This window comes from Onychomys torridus, chromosome 15, assembly GCF_903995425.1.
Source record: "Onychomys torridus chromosome 15, mOncTor1.1, whole genome shotgun sequence".
Taxonomy (NCBI): Eukaryota; Metazoa; Chordata; class Mammalia; order Rodentia; family Cricetidae; genus Onychomys; species Onychomys torridus.
This window is the reverse complement of record NC_050457.1, coordinates 31897092-31924675: the sequence shown is the minus strand read 5'-3', so window position 1 is coordinate 31924675 and position 27584 is coordinate 31897092. Positions and strand designations below refer to the sequence as shown.

Here is a 27584-nt window from a genome sequence, read left to right as displayed (position 1 = left end):
CAGAGAAAGGCAGCTCCCCAGGGCTTACTGGCCAGCCTAACCAAAGACACGATTCAGTTCAATGGGAAGACATCTGACATACGGCAGTGCACGCATGCACAAACACACACACACACACACACACACACACACACACACACACGAATGTACAAGTATCAAAGCAAAAATATGAAATTTAAGATAAAATATAAGAAAATAACTCTCAGATTCCAGGTGATGAAGACTTTCTAAAACATTTCTTTCTTGGAGGTGTGGTACACAGCATGTACAGGACAGAGGACAACTATGGGAGTTATTTCCTCCTTCTACCATCTGGGTTCTGGGGACTGAACTCAGGTAGCCATGCTTGACAGCAGGTACCTTTACACGGTGAGTTCCAGGCCAGCCAGAGCTACAAAGTGGGACCCTGTCTCAGAAAAAGCAAAAAAAGAAATAATCTAAAACTTTTAAGTTTTCTATTCATCAGGATGCCATAAAACAAAGCCTAGGGGTTTCGTGGTGGAGTATGTACTTACCTGACATGTGCACAAGTTCTGGGTTTGACAATAGAGTAAGAAAGCAAAGAAAAGAAGAAAAGAGAGGAGAGGAGAGGAAAGAGAGGAGAAAAGAGAAGAGAAGAGAAAAGAAGAGAAGAAAGAAAGAAAGAAAGAAAGAAAGAAAGAAAGAAAGAGGAGAAGACAAAAGAGGAGAGGTGAGGGCAGAGTGGGGCAGGGGAAGGGAGGGGGAGGTGGGCAGGGCAGGGCAGGGCAGGGCAGGGTAGGGCATTACAGACAAAACTGAAGGCTGAGGGTGTAGCTTGGTGACCTAGCACACACAGGCCATTTCCCAGCACTGCAAAAGGGAGAATGAGAGGCCTCTACAATCTATATAACTGAAAAATATCTTATTTAACTACCAAGAATCTAGTAGAAGGAAAGGTTCTACAGAAAAGTAAAAACATAAAGCAAACATTTCTAGATGTGGGATAGGGGATAATGAGCTCTACACATAAAACGACACTCAGTCTCATCAGCCACCAGCATAATTCCAAATAACATCACAGTGAGACAGCTCTTCATGCACATCAGGTGGGCAAATGTGTACATCAAGCCTTCTCAGACATCTTCTACCAGGGGGAAAAAGTAGCATTATATATTCTGGAAAAGGATTTGTCATTACCAGCAAGTTGAATGTGCCCAAATTCTCTAAATGCAATGAACTCCTAGATAATGCTGGGTACTCTAAAATAACACAGGCTGTGCAGAACAAACTGTCCATGGCAGATCAAGACAGCATTGTTGTAAGGGCATAACGGCAGAAGCAACCTGAGTCTCTACTGATGAGAACAGAGAGCGGAATGTTGATATGTTAGAGTACAAACAACCATGAGAATTCAAACTATAAATTTACATATTGATATGAATAAATCTAAAAAACTACAAGAAACAAGACTATGTAAGAAAACACACACTCTGGTAAGTTTTATATAAAAGCCAAGGGCAGAAAAAATACTTCAGAAACAGACAATCAGTTGGTTAGGGACTGGGGAAAGGTTCAGTGGTTAAGGACACTTGTTGCTCTTGTAGAGAGGATCCAGGTTCAATTCCCAGCATTCATATGGTGGCTCATAACCATCTATAACTCCAGTTCTGGGGAGATCCAATGCCTTCTTCTGTCTATGCAGGCACTAGACACACATGTGGTACAGAGACATAAATGTGGGCAGATCTCTCCTACACATAAATTAAGTGTTTAAAAAATAGTAATGAACTGTTGAAAGATGATATGGATAAGCAATTCAAGAAAAATAATAATAAACCAGAAGCAGTGGACTGTCAGTACCTACATCCAAATCCTGGTGAGCTCTCAGAAGTGACGAGCACTGAGGTAAAGAGGTCTCTCTGCTCTACTGTCAATACACACGTTGTCCAGCTACCGTCTATCCGCTCCTGCGTGAGATGTCCATCACACTAAGAGAACATTCAGAAGAGCATGGCTCCCTCTGCTGGGTAACCTTTACAAGTGTTTGTTTTAAAAACTGTAAACCATAAATTGCAGAATTGGAAAGTCATATTGAATGCCACATGTGTACACTAAAGGCATTAAGAGCAGGAAAGAGATCGGCCTCCCTGACTAGTCAACAAAGTAACCCTGGTCTCTTAGTGCCCCCTCCACCATCAAATATGGCTGAAAATGCTCTTTAACACAATGAAAACTACTACTATCCTCAGTGAACTTATTTGAAAAATTAAATTTAGTATTTAATCAAAAGCATATCGAACATCTAACTCAGAAGGAAAACACACTTTCTCAATCTTTGAGAGTTAGCAAGATGGCTCAGTGGATAAGGGCAATTGCTGCTCTTCTAGAATACCAGAGTTCAGCTCCCAGCAGCTATGTTAAGCAGCTCACAACCACCATCAAGAGATCCAACCCCCTCTTCTGGCCTCTGCACCCACAGACAAACAAACACACATCACATCACATCACATCACATCACATCACATCACATCACATCACAAATAAAAAATAAAAATCTTTAATAAATATTTGTGAATTTGACTGGTAAAGTAACAAATTTCTCACAATATCTCAAAATCTTTTCCACAGCAATATGCTAAAATTCTTCCTTTGTTATCAACAGAAATTTGCAGCATCAACTGCACCAGCAACCTGTCTGTTTGCCTCAGGAACCTAAGGCTTTTATACTAACAAAACAAAACTCAACATCATCAAAACCTTGCCAGATAGTAATTATCATGAGCTCTGGTCTCTCCAAGGCTGCTGTTTCCCAGAAAGCCATGAGTTAGACAAATCTTCAGCAGTTCTAAGGGTTTAACTGTGCTCTCTAAAGCCCCTCAGCATATGCAGTGGTATAGTATATAGAATATATGTGTGTGTGTGTGTGTGTGTGTGTGTGTGTGTGTGTGTATATATATATAATGTATAACATAGTATCATACCACCTAGACACTGAAAATTTGCTAATAATTATATTTCACAAAACTGCTTGAAGATGTGTCAGGAACGTTCAACTGTGCACACTATCATCAAAAACCATGAACAACTTAAAAATCTAATGACACATATTCATGATTGAAATAACTTAAACAGGCATCAGACAGAAAGATCTGTACTCTGTTTATGACCTGGAAGATTCAATTTTGTTGAGAAGTTAAATCTCAAACTGATCTACTGAATTCCAACAGAAATTCCATTCAAAAACCCCAGGAGGAATTGTTAGAGAGATAAACACATTGAATGTAGAACAAATGTGGACAGGCAAAGGACCTAGAATAAGAAACAATTTGGAAAAGAACAAAGATGGAGAACTGGCAGGAAGATGATCTCCAGGACTGTCACACAGCTACAGTGACGAGGACAGTACCGCCCGGGGACACACAGGCAGGGCCTACAGCAGTGGAACCGTCTGGGAATTAAGGGATCATCATGAGACTGCCTTCCCTTAAGAAGAATACAAGCATACCCAAAATCAAAGGATGGAAACAAAGGTAACCCTGTTCATCATCCTTCCTAGTAACTCCCAAGGGAGCTTCCAAAGAGATAAACTCTTGCTAGGGGATCTAGTGGGGACTCTGGATTGCTCTTGTGGACAGAGGGTGAGAAGTACAGCTGCCATGGCAATGGACAGGGATTCTGATCAGAAGGAATGAGGACTGTGCTCGCACAGTGGAAGCAGCAGGAATATCTATCTATAGCACCCACGATGTCTACGTGGCACTCCTTGGTACTTCTTGCCCCACAGCACTGTGAATGGGCCAGTACAAAAATACTAGTCTCAGAAGTACAAGATGATCGAGGGTCCAGAGCCTCAGGAATGAAATTCTGGGTCACTCTGCCAGGGACAGCACCCTAAGCCTGCAAGGGATGACAGAGGATGAGAGAACTCACAGTGGAAAAGAAGGCAGAGGATGAGCAGCAGCGGACCAACTGTGGGGACAGGAACTGTGGTCTCCCCTTAGCTAAAATGCCCCACAAACACAAACACACAGCGAGGGAGATCTCTCTCTTCAGGCCAGCAGCCCCAAGCTGCTGTATCACCCCCACTTTTCCCCAAATGCTTCTCGTCCATCATGGGGCACACAGGATAACAGGACCATTTCACTCCTTCCGGAAGATGCAGGGCTTCAGCAGCAGTCTTTGCTTGGGAACTCTCCATGAGCCTAGGAAAGGCACTCTGGAGCTGAGTTCCCACAGTTCTTTCCTTCCCAGGTGAGGCTTGCATCATAGTGTGCAGGCTCAGTTTACTAACCAACACCCCACCCACCCCACAGCGCTCTGCTCCCTTTCCACAGATCCTTCCGGGTACTCCCTATCTATAGCACTAAAGATCACTGTCTTAGTTGGGGTTTCTAACTGCTGTGAAGAGACACCATGACCACGGCAACTCTTATAAAGAGTTTAACTGGGGTGTCTTACAGTTCAGAGGTTTAGTCCATTATCATCATGATGAGGAGCATGGCAGGCAGATGCAGTGCTGGAGTCGTAGCTGAGAGTCCTACATCTTGTGGGCAACAGGAAGTCAACTGAGACACTGGGTGGTATCCTGAGCATAGGAAACCTCAAAGCCTGCCTCTGTAGTGACACACTTCCTCCAACAAGGCCATACCCCCTCCAACAAAGCCACACCTCCTAATAGTGCCACTCCCTGTGAGATTATGCGGGTCAATTACATTCAAACTACCACAATTGCACATATCTGGTACTACCTTGCTACCTCCTTCTCTACTCCAAAGTCCTAAAGAATCCTGCATTTGCACTCATTCAAATACAATGACTTCACATGGATGCAAGAAATAGAAGTACCTGGTACATAAGAGACACATTGGATGAATCTTAGAGTCACAGCTATTACCTGCAGGTCAAATCCCATCATTTGCTTTATAAATAAAGTCTTACTGATGTACTCTTTATATACTATTTATAGCTAGCTGCTTTTGACAGATAGCAGGAAGTCAGGCTGGGCCAGAGGCTGCATGACCAACTATCTACTATCTAGTCATGTATAAAACAAGGTTTCAGACTCCTCTCTAGTGGAAAGACAGATGGAGCAGTGTTTACTTAGAAGTTACAGACAGCATGAGGACAAGGAACAGACAGACCTACCTTGTTCCCACTGTGTTGCCAACAACAAGCACATTCAGTTTGAATGTTATAAGTCGCCAGAGAATCACTAAATATCTACTTCTAAGTGTGGGTCAAGACCAAATGTTGGCATTCCTAGTTTATAGATGATGCCACAGAGGACCACGGAGTATAAGCAATTTGCCTACAATTGCATGCATAGAAATGTAAATAGCTGGGATTGGAGCCCAGTCCTGCCACACTCCAAACCCTGTTACAATCCTCCCATCACTGAGCTCACATTATACTCCACCATGACTCACATGATGTGGAAAAGCTACAGCCACCATTACTAGGAAAGGAGGTTGTGGTGATATTTTGTGTATGATCCAACAAATAAAGCTTGCCTGAAGATCAGAGAAGCAGAGCAACCAGCCACTAGAAAGACTTCTTACCTCTACCCAATTCTCTGAAGATCAGAGGGCAAAGCCAGGCACTAGTGAGCTGCAGTGGTGGCGCACACCTTTAACCCCAGAGCTAGGGATCTCATGCCTTTGCTCCCAGTACTTGGGAGGCACATACCTTGAATCCCAGCACTAAGGTGGTTGAGACAGGATGTGATGGCTGGGCAGAGAAAGGAATATAAGGCAGGAGGAGAAAGGAGCTCACTCTTGTTGAGGTAAGAACTTTCTGGGGTCTGGCTGCTCTGTTTGTCTGATCTTTCAGCATTTACTCCATATCTGGCTCCGGGTTTTTATTATTAAGACCAATTAGGATTCATACTACAGGAGAGGAGAGCTGCTTGCTTACAGGGGTGAGAAATGCTTGCTTACAATAAGGACAGCGGGTTTGGGGATTTTAGCTCAGTGGTAGAGCGCTTGCCTAGCAAGCATAAGACCCGGGGTTTGGTCCTCAGCTCTGGAAAAAAAAAAAACACACACACACACACACACACAATAAGGACAGGAACTCACTCTTCATTGACTAACCTTCCAATTTTTTTCTCAATGGACACTAGGTCTTCTGTTGGATGATGGGGATAAAAAGAAAATTCTCCCTCATCCTCATCTCCCACCACTCCCTGTATAATGGCACCCAACTTTTTTATTGGCTTCCTCAACAGGCAAACACCTGATTCAGCTGAGTATCACTGTAACAGCAAACTTCTCTGAGGCCCCTCACAGAGATAACCTTTCTACAGCCCTTGGAGCCATGTCCTATCAGAGGCTTCAGAAGAGACCAGGGTTACATCTGATTGTTTATTTGCAAAAGGGGATAGCCACTTTCTGTGCTTAGCATCACCATGGATACAGTGGGCGTGGCATATGCTGGAATAAGGATAAGAAGAAACAGGGGACAGAGGGCAAAGCAGTATATGTAGGGGAGTAATTAACAGAGACTCCACCCCCAAACACAAAACTCTAACAAAATAGTTCAGAACTGGGCCGGCAAGATAGCTCAGCAAGTAAAAGCACTTGCCACCAAGGCAGACGACCTGAGGTGGATCCCAAGACCCCACACGGTGGAAGAACAGAACCAACTCTCCTAAGTTGTCCTTGGACCTCACACATGCACTGTGATACACTCCTGCCACTGCATACACAACTTAAACTAAAACTTAAAAAACAGCACAGAACCTAACTTTAAAATATTTTCAAGTTTTTCACACATACACACAATACTGCCCCTCATATCAGAGCATAAGTTTCAATTAAGCAATTGATAAAAGGCTGACGTGAGTGGCATAAATATGCTTATGTCTACTATGTGTCCTGAGGCTCACATGACACATGTGCCTGTCGTCTCCCATCCTAGTTTACAAGCTTGCCAACTCCACACACAGAATGGTGTGTCTGTTCCACCTTTCAACAACTTCAGTAAACCTCATCTTACAACCTATATCTCACAGCAAATTCCCACTGTTCTCTGTGAATTCTAACCTGTGGCTTCCTGAGAAAGGCTAACTAACCCACATGTCTTTATCCCATTGTTCCTGTGTCAATGACATCTGGGTGTACTCCCATGCAATCTTCCTCCAGATCCAGAGAGCTTTCTCTGCTCTAAAAGGGGCGGAGCACCTGGGAACCACACTGCTCCCAGGAGACTGCTGAATTCCAGCTCCATTCTCTACTGAAGCTGGTGGATAAAAACATGCAGTGAGAATTCATAGAGAAACATAGCGAAGGATCAAAGGAAACAGCAGTTTCAAGGGCAAGCAAGTGGCAGTCAAATGGATAAAACAAATAAGTACAGAGGGAATGGATAAAGAAACCTGCCAGAGCGTGGAATACAGAAACATTTCAGGGTCAGGACAGAGGAACAACTCACAGGTTTGAAGTTGGCAAGAATTAATCACCAACACACCTTAGAAGGAACATTACAAAACTCTAGACAATCAGGACTCACCTGGTTTGACTCAGAACAGCATATTTCAACATCCATTGACATGCCTACCAGCACCCAGGCAGCTTCCACATCAGAAGATGTTGGTGATGGGCTGCAACCTCAGAATCGGGCTGATTTAACAGTTCCGTGTATAATTCTCAACCCAGGGTTCTACTGGTGAAGCTCCTGTCCTTAACAGATCTTCCCCTGTGCCTCGGGGCTTTTGGGGAACTCCAAGGACCCCTCCTGCCTCTGAGCATTGCAGAGCCATGAGTCATGGCTTGGCTTGCAGTCTACACACAACTACCTACTCTAAGGAGTTGTCCTGGCTTTACATTCTCTGCAGCGCTGCTTGTTCCATCAATGTATGCTCTTGCAGCTGTAAACCTGTGTGGTATTGTGTTCCCCAAAATACTGTGTGCTCCCCGAAATAAACTTATCTGTTGTCAGAGAACAGGACGGCCACAATATTAAACATGAGCATAGGCAGTAGTAGCACACGCCTTTAATCCTAGCATTCCAGACAGAAATCCCTCTGGATCTCTGAGTTTAAGGCCACATTAGAAACAGCCAGGCTTGGTGACACACACCTTTAATCCCAGAAATCCAGCCTTTAATCCCAGCACTTGGGAGGCAGAGCTAGGCAGAGCTCTGTGTGTTCAAGGATACAGCCAGCATGGAGACACACGCCTTTAATCCCAGGGAGTGAGGACAGAAAGGGAAAGATATATAAGGTGTGAGGACCAGAAACTAGAAGCATTTGACTGGTTAAGCTTTTAGGCTTTGGAGCAGCAGTTCAGCTGAGAGCCATTGGGATGAGGACACAGAAGCTTGCAGTCTAAGGAAACAGGATCAGCTGAGGAACTGGTGAGGTGAGGAAACTGTGGCTTGTTCTGCTTCTCTGATCTTCCAGCATTCACTCCAATAACTGGCCTCGTGTTTGATTTTATTAATAAGACCATTTAAGATTCCCGTTACATAAACCCCAGAAACCAATCCTGGCAAAGTTAACTAGAAAGGAATCGGAAAACATCAAATAGGTCACAAACCAGTGGAGAGCTAGAGAACAGGACGAAGAGGATGAGGCAGAGAGAAAAGGAGAAGGCCAGGTGGCATGCACAGCCAGAACCACATGTGAGCCACACCCTAGGAGCAGGCTAGTCCCAAAGCCAGCACTGGCACCATGTCTCTGTATGTCTCCATCACTGTCCCTACAGGCTACCACTCTGTCACAAGAAGATCCAAGCTGTCCTTTCCCTTCACATGAAGATTTAGTCCTGGTGGGAACACCTAATCAGTCAGGAACAGGCCATGTGCCTGCATCCTCCTTGCTACGAGGGAGGAAGTGGGTGGGTTCAGTCACCCAGGCTTTCACTCTGATGGCCCCTTCCCACCAAGACCCACACAACAGGAGCTCCCACAAATAGAAAAGTTTAGAATGACTGGCAACAACAACAAAAAGAAAGCTTAAAGTTCCTTAAATTTATAAGCATATGTATGTTAAATTTTTCACCAATATCCCAGAACTCCAACCTGGCTCTTTGTTCATTACTGATCTTTGTGAGATACATAGCTAGAGAGAAAGAGACCCTGGACCCTGGCTCCATACTCCTTGAGATACTAACTTGGTACAAAGGTCCAAACACCTAGAAAATAATGAAGATGTTTATAAAGAACTGAAAACTATTATGGACTGTTAACTGGCTTTAAAAAGACTCAGATTATAGTCCAAGCCTCAGTAAGGAAATGTTAATCACTAATAACAATTCTAAATACAATGGCTAATCAGGCAAAGGCCTCCAAGCCTGACAACCTGAATTCAGTATCAGGGACCCACATGGTGGAAGGAGAGCGAGCACGCACACACGCACGCACGCACGCACGCCCATATACACACACAATCTCTTTTAAAGGTTCTAAGTGAAAATTCAATTTCCTCCACAATAAAAAGATAGACGGTCATCTCTCTGATAAAGCTTAGTCTAGCTTGTGAGGAACCGAGAAGAAGTGCTTCCATCCGCACAAGCATTCTCATCCAGACAGTACTCCGGCAATTTCCGGCAGTTCCTCTGCTTTGCGGTCTATCCCACCCTTGTTATTAAATTAACGATTGTAGAACACTGGCTTCATCCGGGTAAAAGTCTACTCTAGGGACTGGAGAGATGGCTCAGTGGTTTAGAGCACTTGTTGCACCTACAGAGGACCCAGGTTCCATTCTCAGCACCTACATGTTGCTCATAACCATCTATAACTCCAGTTCCGAGGGATCTGACACCCGGTGCACATACACACATGAAGGCAAAACACTCATACATACTTAATAAATTCCACCAAATTACCCTTCGGCTTCCTAAGACTAGCCATTTGTCTCCTCCCAGTTGCCTGTAAAGCTTACAGACTAGTGTGTTTCTCACTGGCAGCTTTGTTCTTACCTCACGGTCACCGAAGATACCTCTTCCCTCCCACCCCTTACTATCCAGCTCCTACCCCACCCATAGGGCCCCTACTGAAATAAGCCGCCTCCTCCTCTCTCGACCATGAGGTCGCCAAGCACTCACTCTGCACTGACTGAGTCACAGACACAGCTCCTACCTAGGCCCAGGCAGACAGCATAACCATCTGTGGGCTGATCAATTATCACAGGGAAATGGTAGGGAGTGGGATCACTGGAATGTGTGCCATCAAGAGCCTTTTAAGTTCCTAACTGTCCTGTCTTAATATAGGTCTCACACTATGTTGCCCAAGCTGGTCTTGAACACCTGGAGCCAAGTGAGCCTCCTGCCCTTCAAGCAGCTGGCACTACAAGCACATCACCACACCTGGCTGGCAGAACCATCTTTTTTTTGGGGGGGTGGAGGGTTGAGACAGGGTTTCTCTGTAGCTTTGGAGGCTGTCCTGGAACTCACTCTGTAGACCAGGCTGGCCTCGAACTCACAGAGATCCTCCTGCCTCTGCCTCCCGAGTGCTGGCGCCATCACCGCCCGGCAGAAGCATCATTTTTTAAGACATGGTTACAACTCGGAACATTAGGTGTCACTGGGGAATAGAACCGGTTGACTCAAAGAAAGAGATATGAAGAAGGTTCTTCAGTGTGTGTATCTTTTACATATTGTAAAATCTGAACATGAAAGCATTACCCTACAAAAAATAGAAAATATGAAAATAATGAGACTTAAAATAATAACTAAAGTTACTGTGCAAACCAAACAAAATAGAGAGTCACTCCATGAATTGCCAGGATAGCAATTCTCATTTATTAGTTTGCTATGGGTTCCTGTGGCAATTTGAATGTAATTGGCCCCATAGGCCATAGGGAGTGACAGTATTAGGAGGTGTGGCTTTGTTGGAGTAGGTAATGAATGCCTTGTTGGAGGAAGTGTGTCAATTGTGGGGGTGGGCTTTGAGGTCTCCACAGCTCAGGCTACAACTATCCTGTTGCCTGCGGGTCAAGACATAGAACTCTCAGCTCCTTCTCCAGCAACATGTCTGCCTATATGTTGACATGTACCACCATGATGGTAATAGACTAAACCTCTGAAACTGTAAGCCACCCCAATTAAACATTTTCCTTTATAAGAACTGCCAAGGTCAACCTCCTCTCTCCTTCAACAAACGGCATTCGGCATTCAAAAAAAAAAAAAGAAGAGGGGGTCAAGATCATGATGGGGAAACCCACAGAGACAGCTGACTGGTGCTAGTTGGAGCTCGTATGGGACCGAACTAGGCCCCCTGAAAGTGGGTGACAGTTATGTGACTCGATCTGTTTTGGGGTCCCTGGCAGCAGGACCAGGACTTATCCCAGGTGCATGAACTGGCTTTTTGGAGCCCATTCCCTGTGGTGGGATACCTTGCTCAGCCTTGATACAATGGGGAGGGGCTAGGCTCTCCTTCAACTTGGTATGCCAGCCTTTGTTGACTACCATGGGAGGCCTTACCCACTCTGAGGAGTGGATGGGGACAGAGTGGGAGGGAGGTGAGGAGGCGGGAGAAGGGGAGGGAGGGGGAACTGGGGATGGTATGTAAAATGAAAAAAAATTAATAAATAAATATATTAAAAAAAAAAAAAAAAAAGAACTGCCATGGTCATGGTATCTCTTCACAGCAATAGAAACCCTAACTAAGACAGCCTGTAGGGAATTAATTAAATACACTTTGATTCTTCTACTTATCTTCTTCATCTATATATTCTAAAGCCTCAATGGAGATTGCGAAATCAGAAAGAGAAGAGCATTAGAGAAATAATAAGCTACACAAATGGATGAAATTGTCAAAGAACAAATTTAATAAAAGTAAGTAGTAATTTTTTTTAAAGATCTGGTAATATAAGCAGAAGCAGAGGGGACAGCTCAGAGCAGAGTGTGAAGACTTGGGCCCAATCCCCAGCATCAGCAAAAAAAAAAAAAAAACAAAAAAACAAGCAAGAGAAGGAGGCGGGGAAGGAATGGTGGATCTCACCGATGCATGATTCGATATTTGGGAAAACTAATACCTAGGAAAGCAAGACCATGTCTGGCTGCTTATCACTGGGGTAGAGAGAAGATGGACGGTAGTGATACAGTCCAGGGGGTCTTCATCAGGCTCATTTTCTCAGCCAGTGAAAGGATTAAGAAGCAGTGGAGAAATCCCAGACACTGCTAACAGGAGCAGACAAAATTAGCAGGTGAAGAAAGATGTTTATTGGAGTGAGGAAACACACACACACACACACACACACACACACACACACACACACACACACCAGAAACACAGAGAAAAAGACCTTCTGCAAAGCATGGGGATGAAGAGGGGTGTCTCAGGAAGCCTGAAAACTCCAGTCTGTTTTCAGGGGGTGGGTTTTTTTAAATCTTTGAAGAGTTATCCTCCCCTGACCACAGGTTGTCCTTTTGAGGAAGGATAGGATGGTTGACTGGCCCACAACTGTTACTAACATGCCCTGAGCCAGCTTTGAACTCGCTGAGCCAGTCCATCAGCAGCAGGCCTTCCAGTGAGAGACAAAAGCCTGCAAGACCTTTGTTTAAAGCTGTCGGTCTCAAGTGGGGAGGGTGAAGAAGAAACTGTCATCTTGGAAATCTGGCACCTTGTTACCTAGCCATGGACCCTCTCTATTTCTCTGCCTCCCAGAGGGTCAGTATAGATAGCATCTAGATCCTCAGTGGCACAGTTGGAGAGGAGGAGTCACTTGGAACATTCTATAGCACAATAGAGTAACTGTGGGTAACAACATCAGCTGAGTATTTCTACATAGCTAGAAGAGGGGATTTTTAATGTCTCCAACAAGAAAAATAAAGGAGACATGTCTGCAGTGATACAGTGCCTGTGCGTGGACTTTGATCAGAAAGCACTTACTCCTGTATGGAAATGCCACACCACGCCCAGCAATTATGTAATTAGTGGGTCAACTTAAGACAAAAATATATCTAAAACAAAAAACATCAACCGACACAAATAGTCTGTTAATTCATTCATTCTCTTTTTAAAATCAGTGCTGCCAAAACTAAAAGTGGGCCATACGTAGCAGTAAAGAAACCTCTAGCAATGATTACTAGGTTGAGTTTGTACCAATTTCTTAAAAAAAGAGAGAAAAGAAAAAGCATTACTTATACTTCCCTTTCTGACCCCAAATTCAACTGACAAACTAGATATTGGATATTTTCCTTCTGCTCACTTAAGAAATGAAAACACGTCCCTGAGCCTGCAGGTCCCCATACTTTCCTGGTCTTAGCACCTTGGCACTTAAACCTAGTGCCTGAAAATTGATGTTTATGGATGTGGTGAAATGAGAAGCGAAAGAAAAATAAAATCACATATATATATTTTGTGTTTTCCTATTAAAAAATGTCCACTAGAGGGAGGAAATGGTCTATCCATTTGAAGGTGTGATACCTAAAATAGACCCCTTCAAAAGATTTACATGATAATGGTGTGAGAATGTTCCACAAGATCACCAAAAAAAAAAATAAATGACTAAGGGGCCATACATTTTAAAACACCTGCTCAAGTTTCTGTCATCAGAGATACAAGTAAGATATTTCAAATCTACGGCTTATTGGCCTATAGAAAAGTTGAGTTTGGGGGTCTATCAATTTTAACACACAATCACATTTGCGTAACCTCCACTCTATCAAGAAATACTCGTTCCATTACTTCCCCCAACACTCTCTTTGCTTCACTGTATGGTGTAACACCCTTCCCCATCCTGACAGCATTCCATCGTAGAGATGAACTGTAGTTGTTCATCCAACCATGGGGCATTTCAGTTGTTTCCGGTTACTGGCAATTATTAACAGAGCTGCTACAAACACAAGTTTTCCATTCGCACACTGAACTTTCATTGCTGTCGGGAAATATCCAGTGGGAAGGCTGAGTGATATCATCTGTATTTATTAACTCTATATGAATCGGTCCCCAGGTTTTCCCAAGTGACTGCCAACCTAGCACTCCTGCCAACCACAGAGGAGGTTTCAGCCTCTGCATCCCAATACACCTGACAGTGCGGGTATTTTTATTTTAGCCACCTTAACACTTAGTAGCATCCTGCTGTTGCTTTACTTTGCATCTCTGTAAGGTTTACTGTTAGACATCTTTGAGGGCTCATCTGCTGTCTGCATGGTCTGAGGCATCTGCTCAAACCTCTTCCTCATTCTTGGAACTGTTGCTCTGTTACTGCTACCTCCTGGTACCAGTCTACTGACACACACGCCATCCGCAGGTATTTCCGCTTGTTGTCTTCTCAGCCTTTTGTTTGTTTGTTTTCTGCTTTGTTTTGTTTTTAATGTAAAAGTGTTTTGTCTACATGTCTGTATATGCACCATGTGTGTGCCTGGAGATCAGAAGAGGGCTTCAGCTCCCTGGACCAGGAGTTACAGTCACAAGCTGCCATGTGCTTCCTAGGAATGGAACCAGAGTCCTCTGCAGCAGTAACAAGTGCTCTTCACTGCCGAGTCAGCTCTCCAGCCCCTCCCCATGTTCTTACTGCCATCCATGGCAGCCTTTTTTTCATTTTGATAGTCCAATCTGTCAAGTCTTTCCTTTTGTGACAGGCACTTTCGGTGTCCTATCTTAACTCTTCGCCTAACTTCAAGATGTAAAGATTTCTCTCCTAGATTTTTGTCTATGGTCTTCCACTTAAATCTATGATAGACTTTGAATTAATTTGTGTACAGTTTATGTGGTTTAGGTTGAAATTCATCGTGAATTATTTTTGCAGATACGTGGCTGGATCTCCAAATATTGGAAAATCCTTTGACATGGATGGAAATGTGGCTCATCTGTAGAGTTCCTTCCTATCGTGAACAAAGCTTGAGGCTGGATGCCTAGCACTGCCAACCCATTTGCTGACAAGAGACTGATAATTTCCTATCAACTGCCCGTACTTGTATACATCCGGCTCTGAACTTCTCCTGCACCCCACTGCTTTATGTGTCTCTGTCTTCTCCAATTCAACATCACCCTCATCCAAAAGGCTTCAGACCAGAAGCGTTTAAGAGGTCAAAGTTTTCTACATTACAGATATTTATATAGACTTTCACTGGTAAAGCATCCCATATGTGAAAAAAAAAATCTGAAATATAAAGCTCATTTCCATTTTGAGCCTGGGTCTTGGCATGCTGATGCACAAATGAATTCTCAGAGACTGTGGCAGAATGCACAGGCTCAAGCCTCAGCATCCCAATGAAGAGGTTTAGTAGACATGTGCTCCTACCTCTAATCAACAAGAAGCTATCTACAACTGATATTCATTAGCAAAGGAAAAATTAGTTTTCGCTAATGCAGTCTCCCTGGGTATATGAACTACACTTCAGGGCAGGCACCATACACGGGATTTGCTGGCAGCACAAAACCAACTCCATGATACTTTTGTTGACTTCTTATCTCATTTTGCTTTGTTGGGGCATTTTTTTTTTTTTTTGTCTCATTGATCTTTTGCTTATTCGTTTTGATTTCTGTTTGGCGGGTGTTTATTTTTTGTTTGTTTTGGGTTTGTTTGTTTGTTTAAGAGAGAAAGAATATAAAGTTGGGTGGGCACGAGGTGGGAGAAAGGATCTAGGAAGAATTAGGGGAGGAGAAAAATATTATCAAAACATTTTGTGTGAAAAATATTTCAAAATCTTGAAAAATTGGCTTAAAAAAAATAAATAATACAAAAATTAAAGCTTGGATTCCTTCTTATTGCTACCCACCAGTAATAGGAGCAAGTCACAGATCAGCCAGACTCCAGAGCAGTCCTGCTAAATACAACCAGCCAAGCACTTCTCCCATTTAAAAAATACAAAACAGGTGACCACCACAGTACATATTCACTTTTGCAGGACCTATTAGATTTAGGGTGTGTGTATGTGTGTGTGTGTGTGTGTGTGTGTGTGTGTGTTTGTGTGTAAAATAGCTTTAAGTTTTATCCCTATTGGGCATGTATGTGTAGGATGTGTGTACATGGACACTCACAACTTTCAGGAATCAGCTCTCCTTTACCTGGATTCTGGGGACTGGTTGTCTAGCTAGTGCAGCAAGCAACTCTTCCTACTCAGCCATCTCACCACCCCTTAATTAAATGTAAACAATACCATACCTGTTCACACGCACAGAGGGGCAGACATAATAATAAACATGAAATGTCTTAAACTAGAACATTCTCGGCATTTTGATAAACATTTAAAATAAATGAAATGTCCACTAGGCCCAACTCTGTGTGTGTGTGTGTGTGTGTGTGTGTGTGTGTGTGTGTGTGTGTGTAAAATGCAAGAATATATAACTGTAGATGCATGCAACCATGCACAGGTCAGAGCAAGACAAAGGGATTCATGGCCATTCCTGATTTTTACATAGGGGCTGGGGCTTTGAACACGGGTCCTCATACTTGCATAAGTAAACATTCTTCCCCACTGAGCTATCTCTCCAGGCCCTCTCCATGAGTTTCTCATAAAGATCAAATGAGATGACTGAAATGGAATTGCCTCATAAACTGGAAAAAAAAAAATTCCTTTTTTTCTGTGCTGGGGATCAAACATCAGATATACATCCCGGCATTATTTTACTTCACTTGTACTCTGAGTTTTGGGAGAGGTTCTCACTCTAGTCCAGAGTGGTATCAAACTGAGCTCCTCCTACGAACAGCCTCTCCAGTGCTGAGATTACAAGTGTACAATCACCATGTCTGGCTTGAAACTGCTTATAAAAACATAGCAGCGTGTGATCCCATGGCACAATAGTAGTACATTTGATGCTAAAATACAATGTAGTATAACTAGCTATGTCCCTCAAATAGAAGTCTGGGGATGTAAAACTGCTAAAAGGGCCAACATCTGGTTCATCTATAAGCACCTATCACTGAAACCCAGGACTCTGTAGTCACTGGTATTAGTAAAGGAAAGAAGGGGCCCTAGACCATGCTGGGAACTTCTCTACTGCATCTTCTCTAATTTCATGGGCATTCAGACAGCAGACTATCACTTTCCTTCTTATACACTAAGCTCACCCTTCCCATTCATTTCCTCTTTGATTCCTGAAAAACCATGGCTAATTTAAGTGCATTCACCCCACAAATACAAGCATTTTTAAAATCTATAGATAATGGACTCATTCCAGAATGAGGGCTTTATTCCTCACCCGTGTTATAAAATTATCCAACACTTGCATATAATTTCTCTCTTTAAAACACAGTCAGGTGCTGGAGACACGGTTGAAAGGTAGATGACCCTGGATTTGATCTCCATCACTACAGACACAAAAGGCATAACAAAAGGGAACCGAGTGTTGGCATTCATGTAGCTTTCTCTAAGTGCACAGACTCAGGGTTCCACCCTACTGCATTTAGGTGAGCGTTCAGATTGTTGCCCACACCTCCTTCATTTGAGAAACTTTTCTTAAGGAAGGCAGCGTATCAGTTACTATGCATCACAAGAACTATGTGGCTGCAAGTGTGCTGGCCACAACCTTCCTCAAGAGTCTCTGCATTTATTCATCACTAACTATCTGTTAAGCTATGGCAACCTCATCTTGTGGAAACTGAGCAGCCTGGCATATCACAAGTACGCAGACTTTAGACTGTCCTCAAAATGGTGGGCCCTCCACTACTAACTCCAAGGCTCTGAACGTGTTTGAAAACCTGGCTTTATTCATTTCCTAACCTTCATATTTAGGGAAGCTCAGGGTGGTGCCTCACAACTCTAATCTCAGTGTTTAGAAGCTGGGACAAGAGTACCACAAGCTCAAGCCATCCTGGACTGCAGAGCAAAACTCTGTCTCCATAAAGGAGAAAATGATCACACAATGAGGACACCAGCTTTGTACCTGCAGGAGCTGAGTTAAACGGCAAATGACACACTGAGTTTGCAACATCAGAGATGCTCTGGAATGTTACGTTTCTTTCTTTCCAACAAGAACTCCCCTCCTTGTCCTTTCCAGAACTTTCTAGACTACTTAGAAAGGACTCCCTTCCATAAATCTGGATCTTTTGAGTATGTCCTAAATCCCACTACCACTGACTCCATCCCCTTCTAATCTAACCTGCCTTGACTTATTCTCTCTTCTTCAGCTTCAGTGTTCTTAACCTGAAGGAAGCAGCTGGGGCTCCACCAGTCAGAACAGCAAAGGCAACCCTCCCCAGAACTCTAGCATGGGATGCTAACTACCTCGAGCACCAGTCACAGAAGCCTGCGGGTGCACGGTAGCTGGCTGTACACTCATTAGTTCACTCTCAATACAAGTCACAGGCACCTTCACCAATGATTTACATGTTTAAATAGACTCCATCCAAGACTAACCTAGTGGTTAATTTACAGAATTCCCAGGCAGGAAACAACAAAGAGATAGTGAGTTTTCAGATACTAAATGACAAAAGGCTGTCCTGTTTATGATTCACAAGCATCGGGTTACCAAAATTAAGAAACAAGGGAGAAAAATCATTTGAATCAGCCCTCCATATCCATGAGTTCTGTGTCTTCAGATTCACCCAAGTATGGGACAAAAGTATGTGAAGAAAGACTTCCAGGAAGGTGCTGTAGCTCCTGTATGTACTCCCAGACCTTTGGGTCACTAACACAGAAGGACCACTTTTGAGCCTAGGAGTTCAAGGCCAGCTCAAACAACATAGTAAGACCCCCATCTCCAAGAGTTAAAAAAAAAGGTTCCAGAAAGTTCTAAAAGCAAAACTTGAATTTGCCATGTATCAAATACTATGCTGAGCCCATGTGAGCAAAGTTATTGCTGTAGTCCATCACCTCACACTTCTTCAGACTCTTGTCAGCACTTACAGCAGAGCATCCCTCACCTCCCATCTCATTTACCTCACTTCCTGTTCATGATCTATGTCGTTAGGAATACAGTGGTTGTATCTGGATGGAACATAGCATTGCAGTATAACTATGTAGCACTTACATCATATTAAGCATTATAGGTAATTAAAGAGCATTTAATGTACAGGGGATGTGTATAGGTTATATGCAAATGCTATATTTTACATAAGGAACTTTAGTATATGCAGATTTTTGGATACATGGGGAGTTCCTGAAACCAATACTTGGTGGACCTTGAGAAATTTTCTTATCAAAAGGGATTCGTAATTAAGTCGTAATGCTGAAATGAAAAATTCTAGTAATCAGTGTTCAGTGGAATACACTCCTATGTTATTCTCCTGAGGATTCCAGAGCCTCAGGGGAACTCAGTGGGAACTATTTAAGACACAATAGGAAGCTGGGTGGCAGCAGCGCTGGCGGCAGCGCATGCCTTTAATCCCAGCACTAGGGGGCAGAGGCAGGTGGATCTCTGTGAGTTCGAGGACAGGCTCCAAAGCTACAGAGTCTCTGTCTCGAGAAGAAAGAAAAAAAAAAGAAAAAAAATCACAATAGGAAAGATTGTATGTCACTCATCCAGAGAAGCCTTTCAGAGAGTCCTAGCTAAATCTTAATGTGTACAAGCAAGGAATCTCCCAAAAGGAATCCCTGTCAGGTGGTAGTGGCTCACACCTTTAATCCCAGAAGTGGGAGGTAGAGGCAGGTGGGATCTCTGTGAGTTTCCCTGTGATTACAGAGAAAGTTCTAGGACAGGCTCCAAAGCTACACAGAGAGACCAACAAAAAAGAATCCCCAATGCAGTTTGGCATGTGGAACCAGAACTTGACTTCCCCCTGTCTGAGGCCAATAAGCAGTCAGGCCTCAGAATAAACTAGACCATTCAAGACCATAATTAAACTTAGATCAGCAAATAATTGCCAAATGGAGACACCACTAACTGCTCAGATGACAATCTTGACGTGTGGGCACTGGAGACTTTGCAGGGCATTCCATATGGAGGTCTGGCGGGAAATGCACAACAGCATCGGTCATTGGTTCTACATGCATACAACCACCCTCACCCTGCTCTGCTTTGCACATATGCTAGTCTAAGAGGAAAACAAAGAAATAGATCAGGTACAAGAGAGCAGCTTCACTTTGCTCAGCCACACTCATTAGACGCGTTGGAATCAGGGTCTTGATTTCCGGTTAGAATAAAGGAGAGCAAGAGCTAAGAGTCTGCGTTCTCCACTCCTGTCTTAGACCCTCTCTAGTTCTCGGCACTGACAGAGTTCTATGTTGGATCAAGCAGCTCCTCTCTGAGCCTGCATGATGCCATTCCTCTCTAGTCTCCTGCCATCACCTGAATTTTAGGTAAGTCTCCTTGGCCTCCGTCAGTAAAATACCCTACGGTTCCGTGAGAAAGTACTATAGGAGATCTCCATTTCCCTCAGATTACCTGGTGGTAAATGTCCACATGATAAAATGTTGTCAGCAAATCACATGGATGAAGGCAGGCTTCCAACCCCAGGCTCAGTCAGAGATGGTAAGGAATTCTAACACAGTCCACACATGTACCCTGAGCTGTTTCCAGACCAGACAGTCTGCCCCTGAGTATTCCAACCCTTAGTGCTCAGCAAAGCTAAACCCAGAGGTACCATTTCACCTCCTTGGGTACTCTAGAAGTACTAAGTCACTATACCCACCCTCCCAAGCAGAAGGCATGGAAATCCTTCCCTACCGGAAAAGCATCACAACAGAAGCCTGTTCTGAGGTGCCCTGGTGCAGCAGGACAAATTGCAATTGGTTTTAATTTTCACAGCCCATTCCGTTAGGCACTTAGCCCATTACAAACAGAATCATCGCTTCAGGGGACACAGTAAATTCTTCCACTTTAGGAAGTTTCCGGATGCTGAGTAGCCGCACTCAATCGCCCTACAGTCCTGCAGAGTTCACACACTGCCATTCATTACCTGTAGAGGTGCCTGTTGTCTTCAAAATCCTCCTGACCCCATTTTCCCTTGACGTCTTCAATAACGTGATTCTTCAGGAATTTTTTTAGCAGCTGGACTGTTTGTTTGCGAGTTACCTCGGGCCCAAAGTTCTGGCTGTTCCTCAGAAGCTCGTGCAACCAGTCCACAGCCTCCGCTGCCGTGAAGCAGTTCTCGTGACTCTTGAACCGACAGCGATGTTTCCGCAAGGGCATCCTGGCACGAAAAAGCTCCACCGTCTCATTCCACTAGGCAAAGGGCACGAAAGGATTCAGTTATCGACTAGTGGTTTTTAAAGGTTAATACATTCCAAATATTTAAATCAAGGAATGCCATTTTTCCATTTAATACATTGCTTGAAGACTGGGGACTGCTCAGCACACACAGCATCCTAAGTTAAAGGATAAACAGATTGGTAGGTTGATGGGTAAATAAGTAGACAGATAAAATCAAATCTTTTAAATTAAGAAACACTAGAATAACAGATGGAGATTTAGTATTTCATTTGCAGCCTTCAACCTCTTAAAGTCCTAAAGAATGAATGGTGGGTGGGAGGTAATGATTTCAAACTGGTGTGAATGTAATTAATGACACAGAACTAGACACTTGGAAACAGTTAAAATAGTCTAAGTTGTGGTTATTTGTTACAACTGAAGCAAAACTAGAACTACTGACAAAACAGAAATAAGCAAAATGCAACTTCTAAAGGATAGTTATTGAAGACACTGTCAGCAAGTTGTGCTGGTAGTAAAAAGCTGAGAATCTATATGAATGAAAATCATGGTAGAAAGCTCTGGTTAAAACCAAGCTCTTCGCTAGGCGTGGTGCTGCACACTTATTTATAATCCCAGCACTCAGGAATCTGAGGCAGGAGGACTTGGAGTTCAAGGCCAGCCTGGAATCCATACAAAGTCCCAGGCCAGCTTAGACAATACAATGAAACACACCAAAACTCACTCTCCAAAATCTAGCCCATACATCTAGAAGTCTCGTGTTTCATATGACTTCATTCAGCCAACACTTACGGACTGTCACAGTGTGAGAGAGATCTCATGGGAAAGAATAAAGACATGAATAGTCTGATACACTGCACGTGTCAAAGACCTCAAGACAGTAGAGAAAAACCTTCACAGTAGTATCAACTTTTGCTTCTTTGCCAAAGAAGGACGTTCGAAAGGAATCGCTCGTCAGATGTCAGATCATACACACGAACTGAAAAGCGCCTTCTACACTTTCGCTGCAGTCAAGTTCACTCCTGCCCTTTGCTTGCCTGAGGGGGTGGTTGGTTTTGAGGCTCTTCTGGAAGAACACAGTTTAGTTAGGCATGGTGTCTTCAGATGCCGCAGGGTCACACAAAACTGAATGGGCAGAGTTCAGGCTCTGAAGCCCCATCTAATTTCACAGCCGGCTCTACTAATGACCCGCAGGCCAGCCTCACATTCACTGCTAGCCAGGCCTGTGTATCTCCAGCTACATAGCAACAAAGACCAGAGACAAAAAACTAAAAATAAAAAGTCTATCACAGCACCTGCCCTGAAACAGGTACTTAATAAATCTACTCATGTATTCTATTGCCTTTATTATCAGGGTACAGCCATTAAAGCTGAAACAAGTGTATAGAAAAGCTTCCTCTGAGTCTCCAGGATTCAGTCCAGTCTCTGCCAATAAGCAGAAAATACTGAGGCACAGGTAACACATTTCTATAGAATATAGCAATTATAGCAAACTAAAACTCAAAAAAGTTGAGATTCTGATACATGAAAATCATGGAAACTAGCTGGAGTGCTGGCATGTACCCATAGTCTTCTGATTTGCTGTAAGGCAAGATGAATGTGAGTCCAAGGCCAGCATAAGCTACAAAACAAGACACTCCACCCCCCATCAACCCCTGCCAAAAAAAAAAAAAAAAATCAAAAGAAGGCCATGGAGATAGGTGTTGCCCATGATCAGCTTGCTAAGAAATAGGGCAGCATGCACTGGTTCAATCCACTCCAGCCAAAGAGACATGGCCCCCTGATTACACTTGGTTTAGGAACCTTTAAAAAAACAAACATGTCAGATTAGTGCATATTGACTCACACTCAATACATTGCTGGTGATGCACACGGCACAGTGATCCTGGCCTTGATTTAAGAGATGTTGGGCTGCTTCAACAGGACAGAATCAGTCTCTGAAGAATGGGGAAAACATGAGGTACTGGATGAGACCAGGGTTCTAATCCCAGATCTTCCATTCACAGTTTACATAAGGTTTGGTACATGGTAAGTAGCCTAAGAATATCCAGTTTCCCTCTGCTCCAAATCTGTCACTGATGGACTCACATGAGCCACTATGTCCCTTTAAGACAAAAACCAGATCTCTCTAGATGTCATTTTTTAAATAACTTCAAGACAATCGGCCTCTTCCTCCTTGTTTATGAGTGAAATTGCATCAGTGACAGGAACTGAGGAAATGAATAGGTCTAGAATAAGGAAGCCATTTATCTATCTCCTGTTGGACGCTTTATGAACATGGATGGCAATGACCTAGTCAGCATCCCAGCAGTCAGCTGACAGTGGCAGCCGTGAGTGGATACTACAAGCATCAGAAAGTGGCCACTATATAAAAACAGTCACAGCTTTACACAGCCTATGCCAGAGACACCAAGAAGACCACGGCAATGTTCCTGGCATTCCTTAGAATTAATCCCACCCCTCATGAGGCCCTTGCCTACCCTTTGCTTCTAGAATGTGAATGTGTGAATAAATGGAACATGCCAATCTTCCTCCCCACTGTGCCTTTGCATAATGCAATCCTCAGAGTAACTGTTACTGCTCTATTGGTGGCATGAACCAGGGAGAGTGGGGCCTAAAGTGGGGCTGAAGTTCTCATGCAATAGCCATCTTTATTCAGAGCATCAGAGAATTTACATTCTGAGGATATTCTAAGGGTTAGACAAAGTCTTAGGAGCAAAGTTCACCTGAGTTCAAGCTGCATGCAGTCACAAGAGCAAGGTCACATGAGTTCAGGCTGTATACAATTATTGAGGACAACTTGTGCTTGGAAACATCATTCTAGATAATCGTGGGTAAGATGAGTGATCTAAAGTACATCTATTCCTATTACACCTGGGGGGTCTGGGTGGCACACAGAAGCACATTCCAAGAACAACCCATGTTATGCCAAAAACAGATTACAAGACTTTTGCCTTGTTTCCTTGGAGTTATCTTACAGGTTCTCAGAAATTCTCCTCACACAGCTTCATTCATGGACCGTGTTCCGACAGTAACTACCTTCCAAAAGGTTAGAGATTTGTTCCAAACTACACAGCAGGTCTTCTGTAAACTCTTTTTACATGAGTTTTTTAAAAAAGATAGCTGTTTCAGTGAGGATGAATAAGTGGCTGACTAGCTCATGTCTTGTCGTGAATCGGGCCTGTCATTTAATTTTTACCATAAGATTTTAGCTAATCTGTAAAGTTTTATTTTCAAGCCAGACATCAATGCTTTAGAAAATGAAGCTGTTACACGTTATAAGAAAGTACAGCCAACCAGGAAGGAGGATGTAGACCCTTTCTCATCTGCATGCTAAACAATTCTCCAGGTTCTTCCTTAAGAGACAGGAAGTTGATGTGGAGAGAAAGAGAGCTGGGCCAGGGATAAGGAAAGGAAAGGCCAGCCTTGAAGGACAAGAGAGAATGGATTACAAGACACTTTTTATGCAATAAAAACTTTAAGGTGCCGCTATATTATATTTGGAAAATATCCCCAAGTTTTACTTTTAATAACAACTGTAATTTCTGGTAACAATAACCCTCACATGTAGGAGAAAAAAAACAGGCTCCTTCAGTAATACGTTAATGCGACAGAGAATCCAGAAGCATCTATATATTGAACCTCTACAACTAGGAGAGGCACCCATACACACAACCATCTTAGACAGTGTTACTCTGCTGTGAAGAGTCACCGTGATGATGGCAACTTCTACAAAAAGAAAGCATTACATTGGAGGTTTAGTCCATTATCATCATGGAGGGGAGCATAGTGGCAAGCAGGCAGACATGGTGCTAGAGAAGCAGCTGAGAATGCTACATCTGGATGGGCAGGCAGCAGGAAGAGAGAGACACTGGGCTTGGCTTAGCTTTTCAAACCTCAACACCCATGGCCAATGACACACTTCCTCCAAAAAGGCTACATCTACTCCAACAAGGCCACACCTCCTAATCCTCCCCAAGAAGTGGCACTCTCTGATGGCTAAGCATTCAAATATATGGGCCTATGGGGGCCATTCTTTTTCAAACCACAACGACATTTAAAGCAGTTCCAATTATTTTATCTAGTTTCTACCGTAAGACAGGATAAGAACTTGTCATACCTAGATCTAGTTTGTTTCCCTTGAACAAGTATTGTGAATAAATTGTGTAGAGGATGAAACGTGTTCTTCTTTTTTTCTACCCTAAAGGAAGATATAACAGTCAACCCTTATCCAAAGTTTCGGTTACCCACAATTAATAAACTTTACAATTCCTAAGTTTTTAATTGCATGCGGCTCTGAGTAGCAGAGTGAAATTGCCCCATCCTGCCAAGGATGTGAATGATCTCAATGTCCAGTGTATCCACACTGCATATGCCACTTGACACGTAAGTCATTTAGTCGTGTTTTAGGTTATCAGATCAATTGGTGAGGTAATCTTTAATTTAATGACCAAAGGCTCCAAAGTATTATAGTGAACTTTATTAGAGTATGTTAATTGCTCCATTTTGTTAGTATTGTTGTTAATCCCTCACTGCGTTGATTTATAAACTATCATAGACATATTAGGAAAAACACATAGTATGCGTACTATATATAGGGTCTAGCACTATCATGGTTTTAGGCATTGGCTGGGTGTCCTAGTCAGTGTTCTATGGCTATGAAGAGACACCAGGACCGAGGCAACTCTTATATAAAAACATTTAATTGGGAGCTTGTTTATAGTTTCAGAGGCCTAGTGTATTATCATCCTGATAGGGAGCATGACAGCAAGCAGGCTGGTGCTAGAAACATAGCTAAGAGTAAAATCCTGATCCACAGACAGAGAGAAAGACTCTGGGCTTAGCATGGGCTTTTCAAACCTCAAAGCCCACCCCCCACCCCCACCCCGTGACACACTTCCTCCAACAAGGCCACACACACACACACACACACACCTCCTAATCCTTGCACTCCTTTCCAACAGATCCATTCCTGGTGACTAGGCATCCAAACATGTGAGACTATGAGGGCCATTCCTTACTCAAACCAACAAGTGGGATTCTTGAAACATATCCTCCACAGGTAAGAGAGGGCTGCCATGTTTGTGAAAGTCAGCTTCTATCTTCCCGCAGGTCAGAAATGACAACAGTCCTGACCTCAGGCAGTTTAAATGCTGGGACCACTTCTGTCAAAGCAGTTATGAAAACTGTGGGGGGGCCCAAAACAGCTTGACCACACAGCTGCCATGACAGGCTTAGAGGCCCAGACACAGCTTCTGTGACTGGCTTACTAGCAGGCCACACCCAGACCCAGGAAAAGCCATAAGCTGACCCTACCCAGGGAGGGCCTGCATCTAAGGGGAAGTACCCGACATCCCAAACATTCCAACTGGTAGATAAGGGGGCCAGGTGTCCCTGAGTCTAGCACACACTTATTTCTGTTTTACAGGTACTCCTAGACAAATGTCAGCCAATCAGGGTCCTGACCCCTGGAAATCCCCTCACCCCAAACACTGCTATGATAAAAACTCTATTCATCCTGAGCTCAGGGCTCTCTGCTCTCACCACTGCTTTGGACAGACAGAAAGACTAAGCTTGGAGCTTGAAAATAAAGGCTCTTTGCTTTTACATATGGGATTCAGGCTCCGTGGTAGTCTTTTGGGGGTCCCGGCGATCTGGACATAACAAAAATACCAATTCTAAGACTACTTTTCCTTGTCATTACCGTTCATACCTCTTAGAAACTGGCTCTAAAGAAAACCTAAATTTATTAATTTAGGCTTATTAAAATAAGTAGGTCACTCTGGGTGTCCAGTAGATTGTACAATGATTCCTCCAATCCTCCTCTTCACAGGTGCCTTAGCAATGTGACTTTTTCAGCCAAATGAAACAATACCACAGTCCCTAAAATCTTAGGAGAAACTCCACATGAGACAAGTGCTCTTTTCTGTGAAGATTCATAATCTTTTCTTTTTATGATTCTCCAAGTGCCCTCATAAGTCTAATAAAAGAATAAAGAACAAGCAGCCCAAAATCTGACTTCTCATCCAGAAGGTGGCTTGACTCCACAGAGGACAGAGTGTCTCTAGAAAGAAAGGAAACTACGTCTCTAGAATATGAGTCTAAGAGTTAGAGTTTGGAGCCCGGCATTGGTGGCGCAAGCCTTTAATCCCAGCACAGGCGGGAGGCAGAGACAAGTGGATCTTTGTGAGTTCGAGGTCAGCCTGGTCTCCAAAGCGAGTTCGAAGGAAAGGCGCAAAGCTACACTGAGAAACCCTGTCTCAGGAAAAAAAAAAAAAAAAAAGTTAGAGTTTGGATCCTTGTCCCCACCTTTCCCAGGATATTTCTTAGAGTATGGAGAGCTGCGAGATTTGATTGCAAGGTACATACACCTGAGAGTAGTTCGCACAGACTAAACGCAAAGTCCTCACGTGTGTCTACCCGGTTGTGCTCATCCTTGGAGGCAGAGGTCAGTAAAACTACTTCCTCCAAGTAATAGCACTGATCAGCTAAGTTTCCATGAGGAAAGCCTCTCCTCACCCTGGCGCATCTGCAGAGCTTGCAGACCACCTATCAGAGTTGATCCCTAGAGTGAGATGGGTGCTGACAAATACTGAAACGCCAGGGGCAGGAACCTTTAGAGGAGCAATCCACCTCCGTGCTGT

General features: G+C 43.5%; 1 protein-coding gene across 1 annotated transcript in view; it reads right to left on the bottom strand.

Annotated features, from left to right (window-relative positions):
• Positions 1-24848, bottom strand: part of Depdc1b (DEP domain containing 1B) — a 66607-nt gene extending 41759 nt beyond the window's left edge. The window contains exons 1-2 of the mRNA XM_036206913.1: positions 24837-24848; positions 20690-20955 (exon numbers count right to left, since the gene is read on the bottom strand). Of these exons, the coding sequence (XP_036062806.1) occupies positions 20690-20955; positions 24837-24848 (278 nt within the window). The remainder of the gene's footprint in view (positions 1-20689; positions 20956-24836) is intronic.
• Between the last annotated feature and the right edge of the window lie 2736 nt (positions 24849-27584).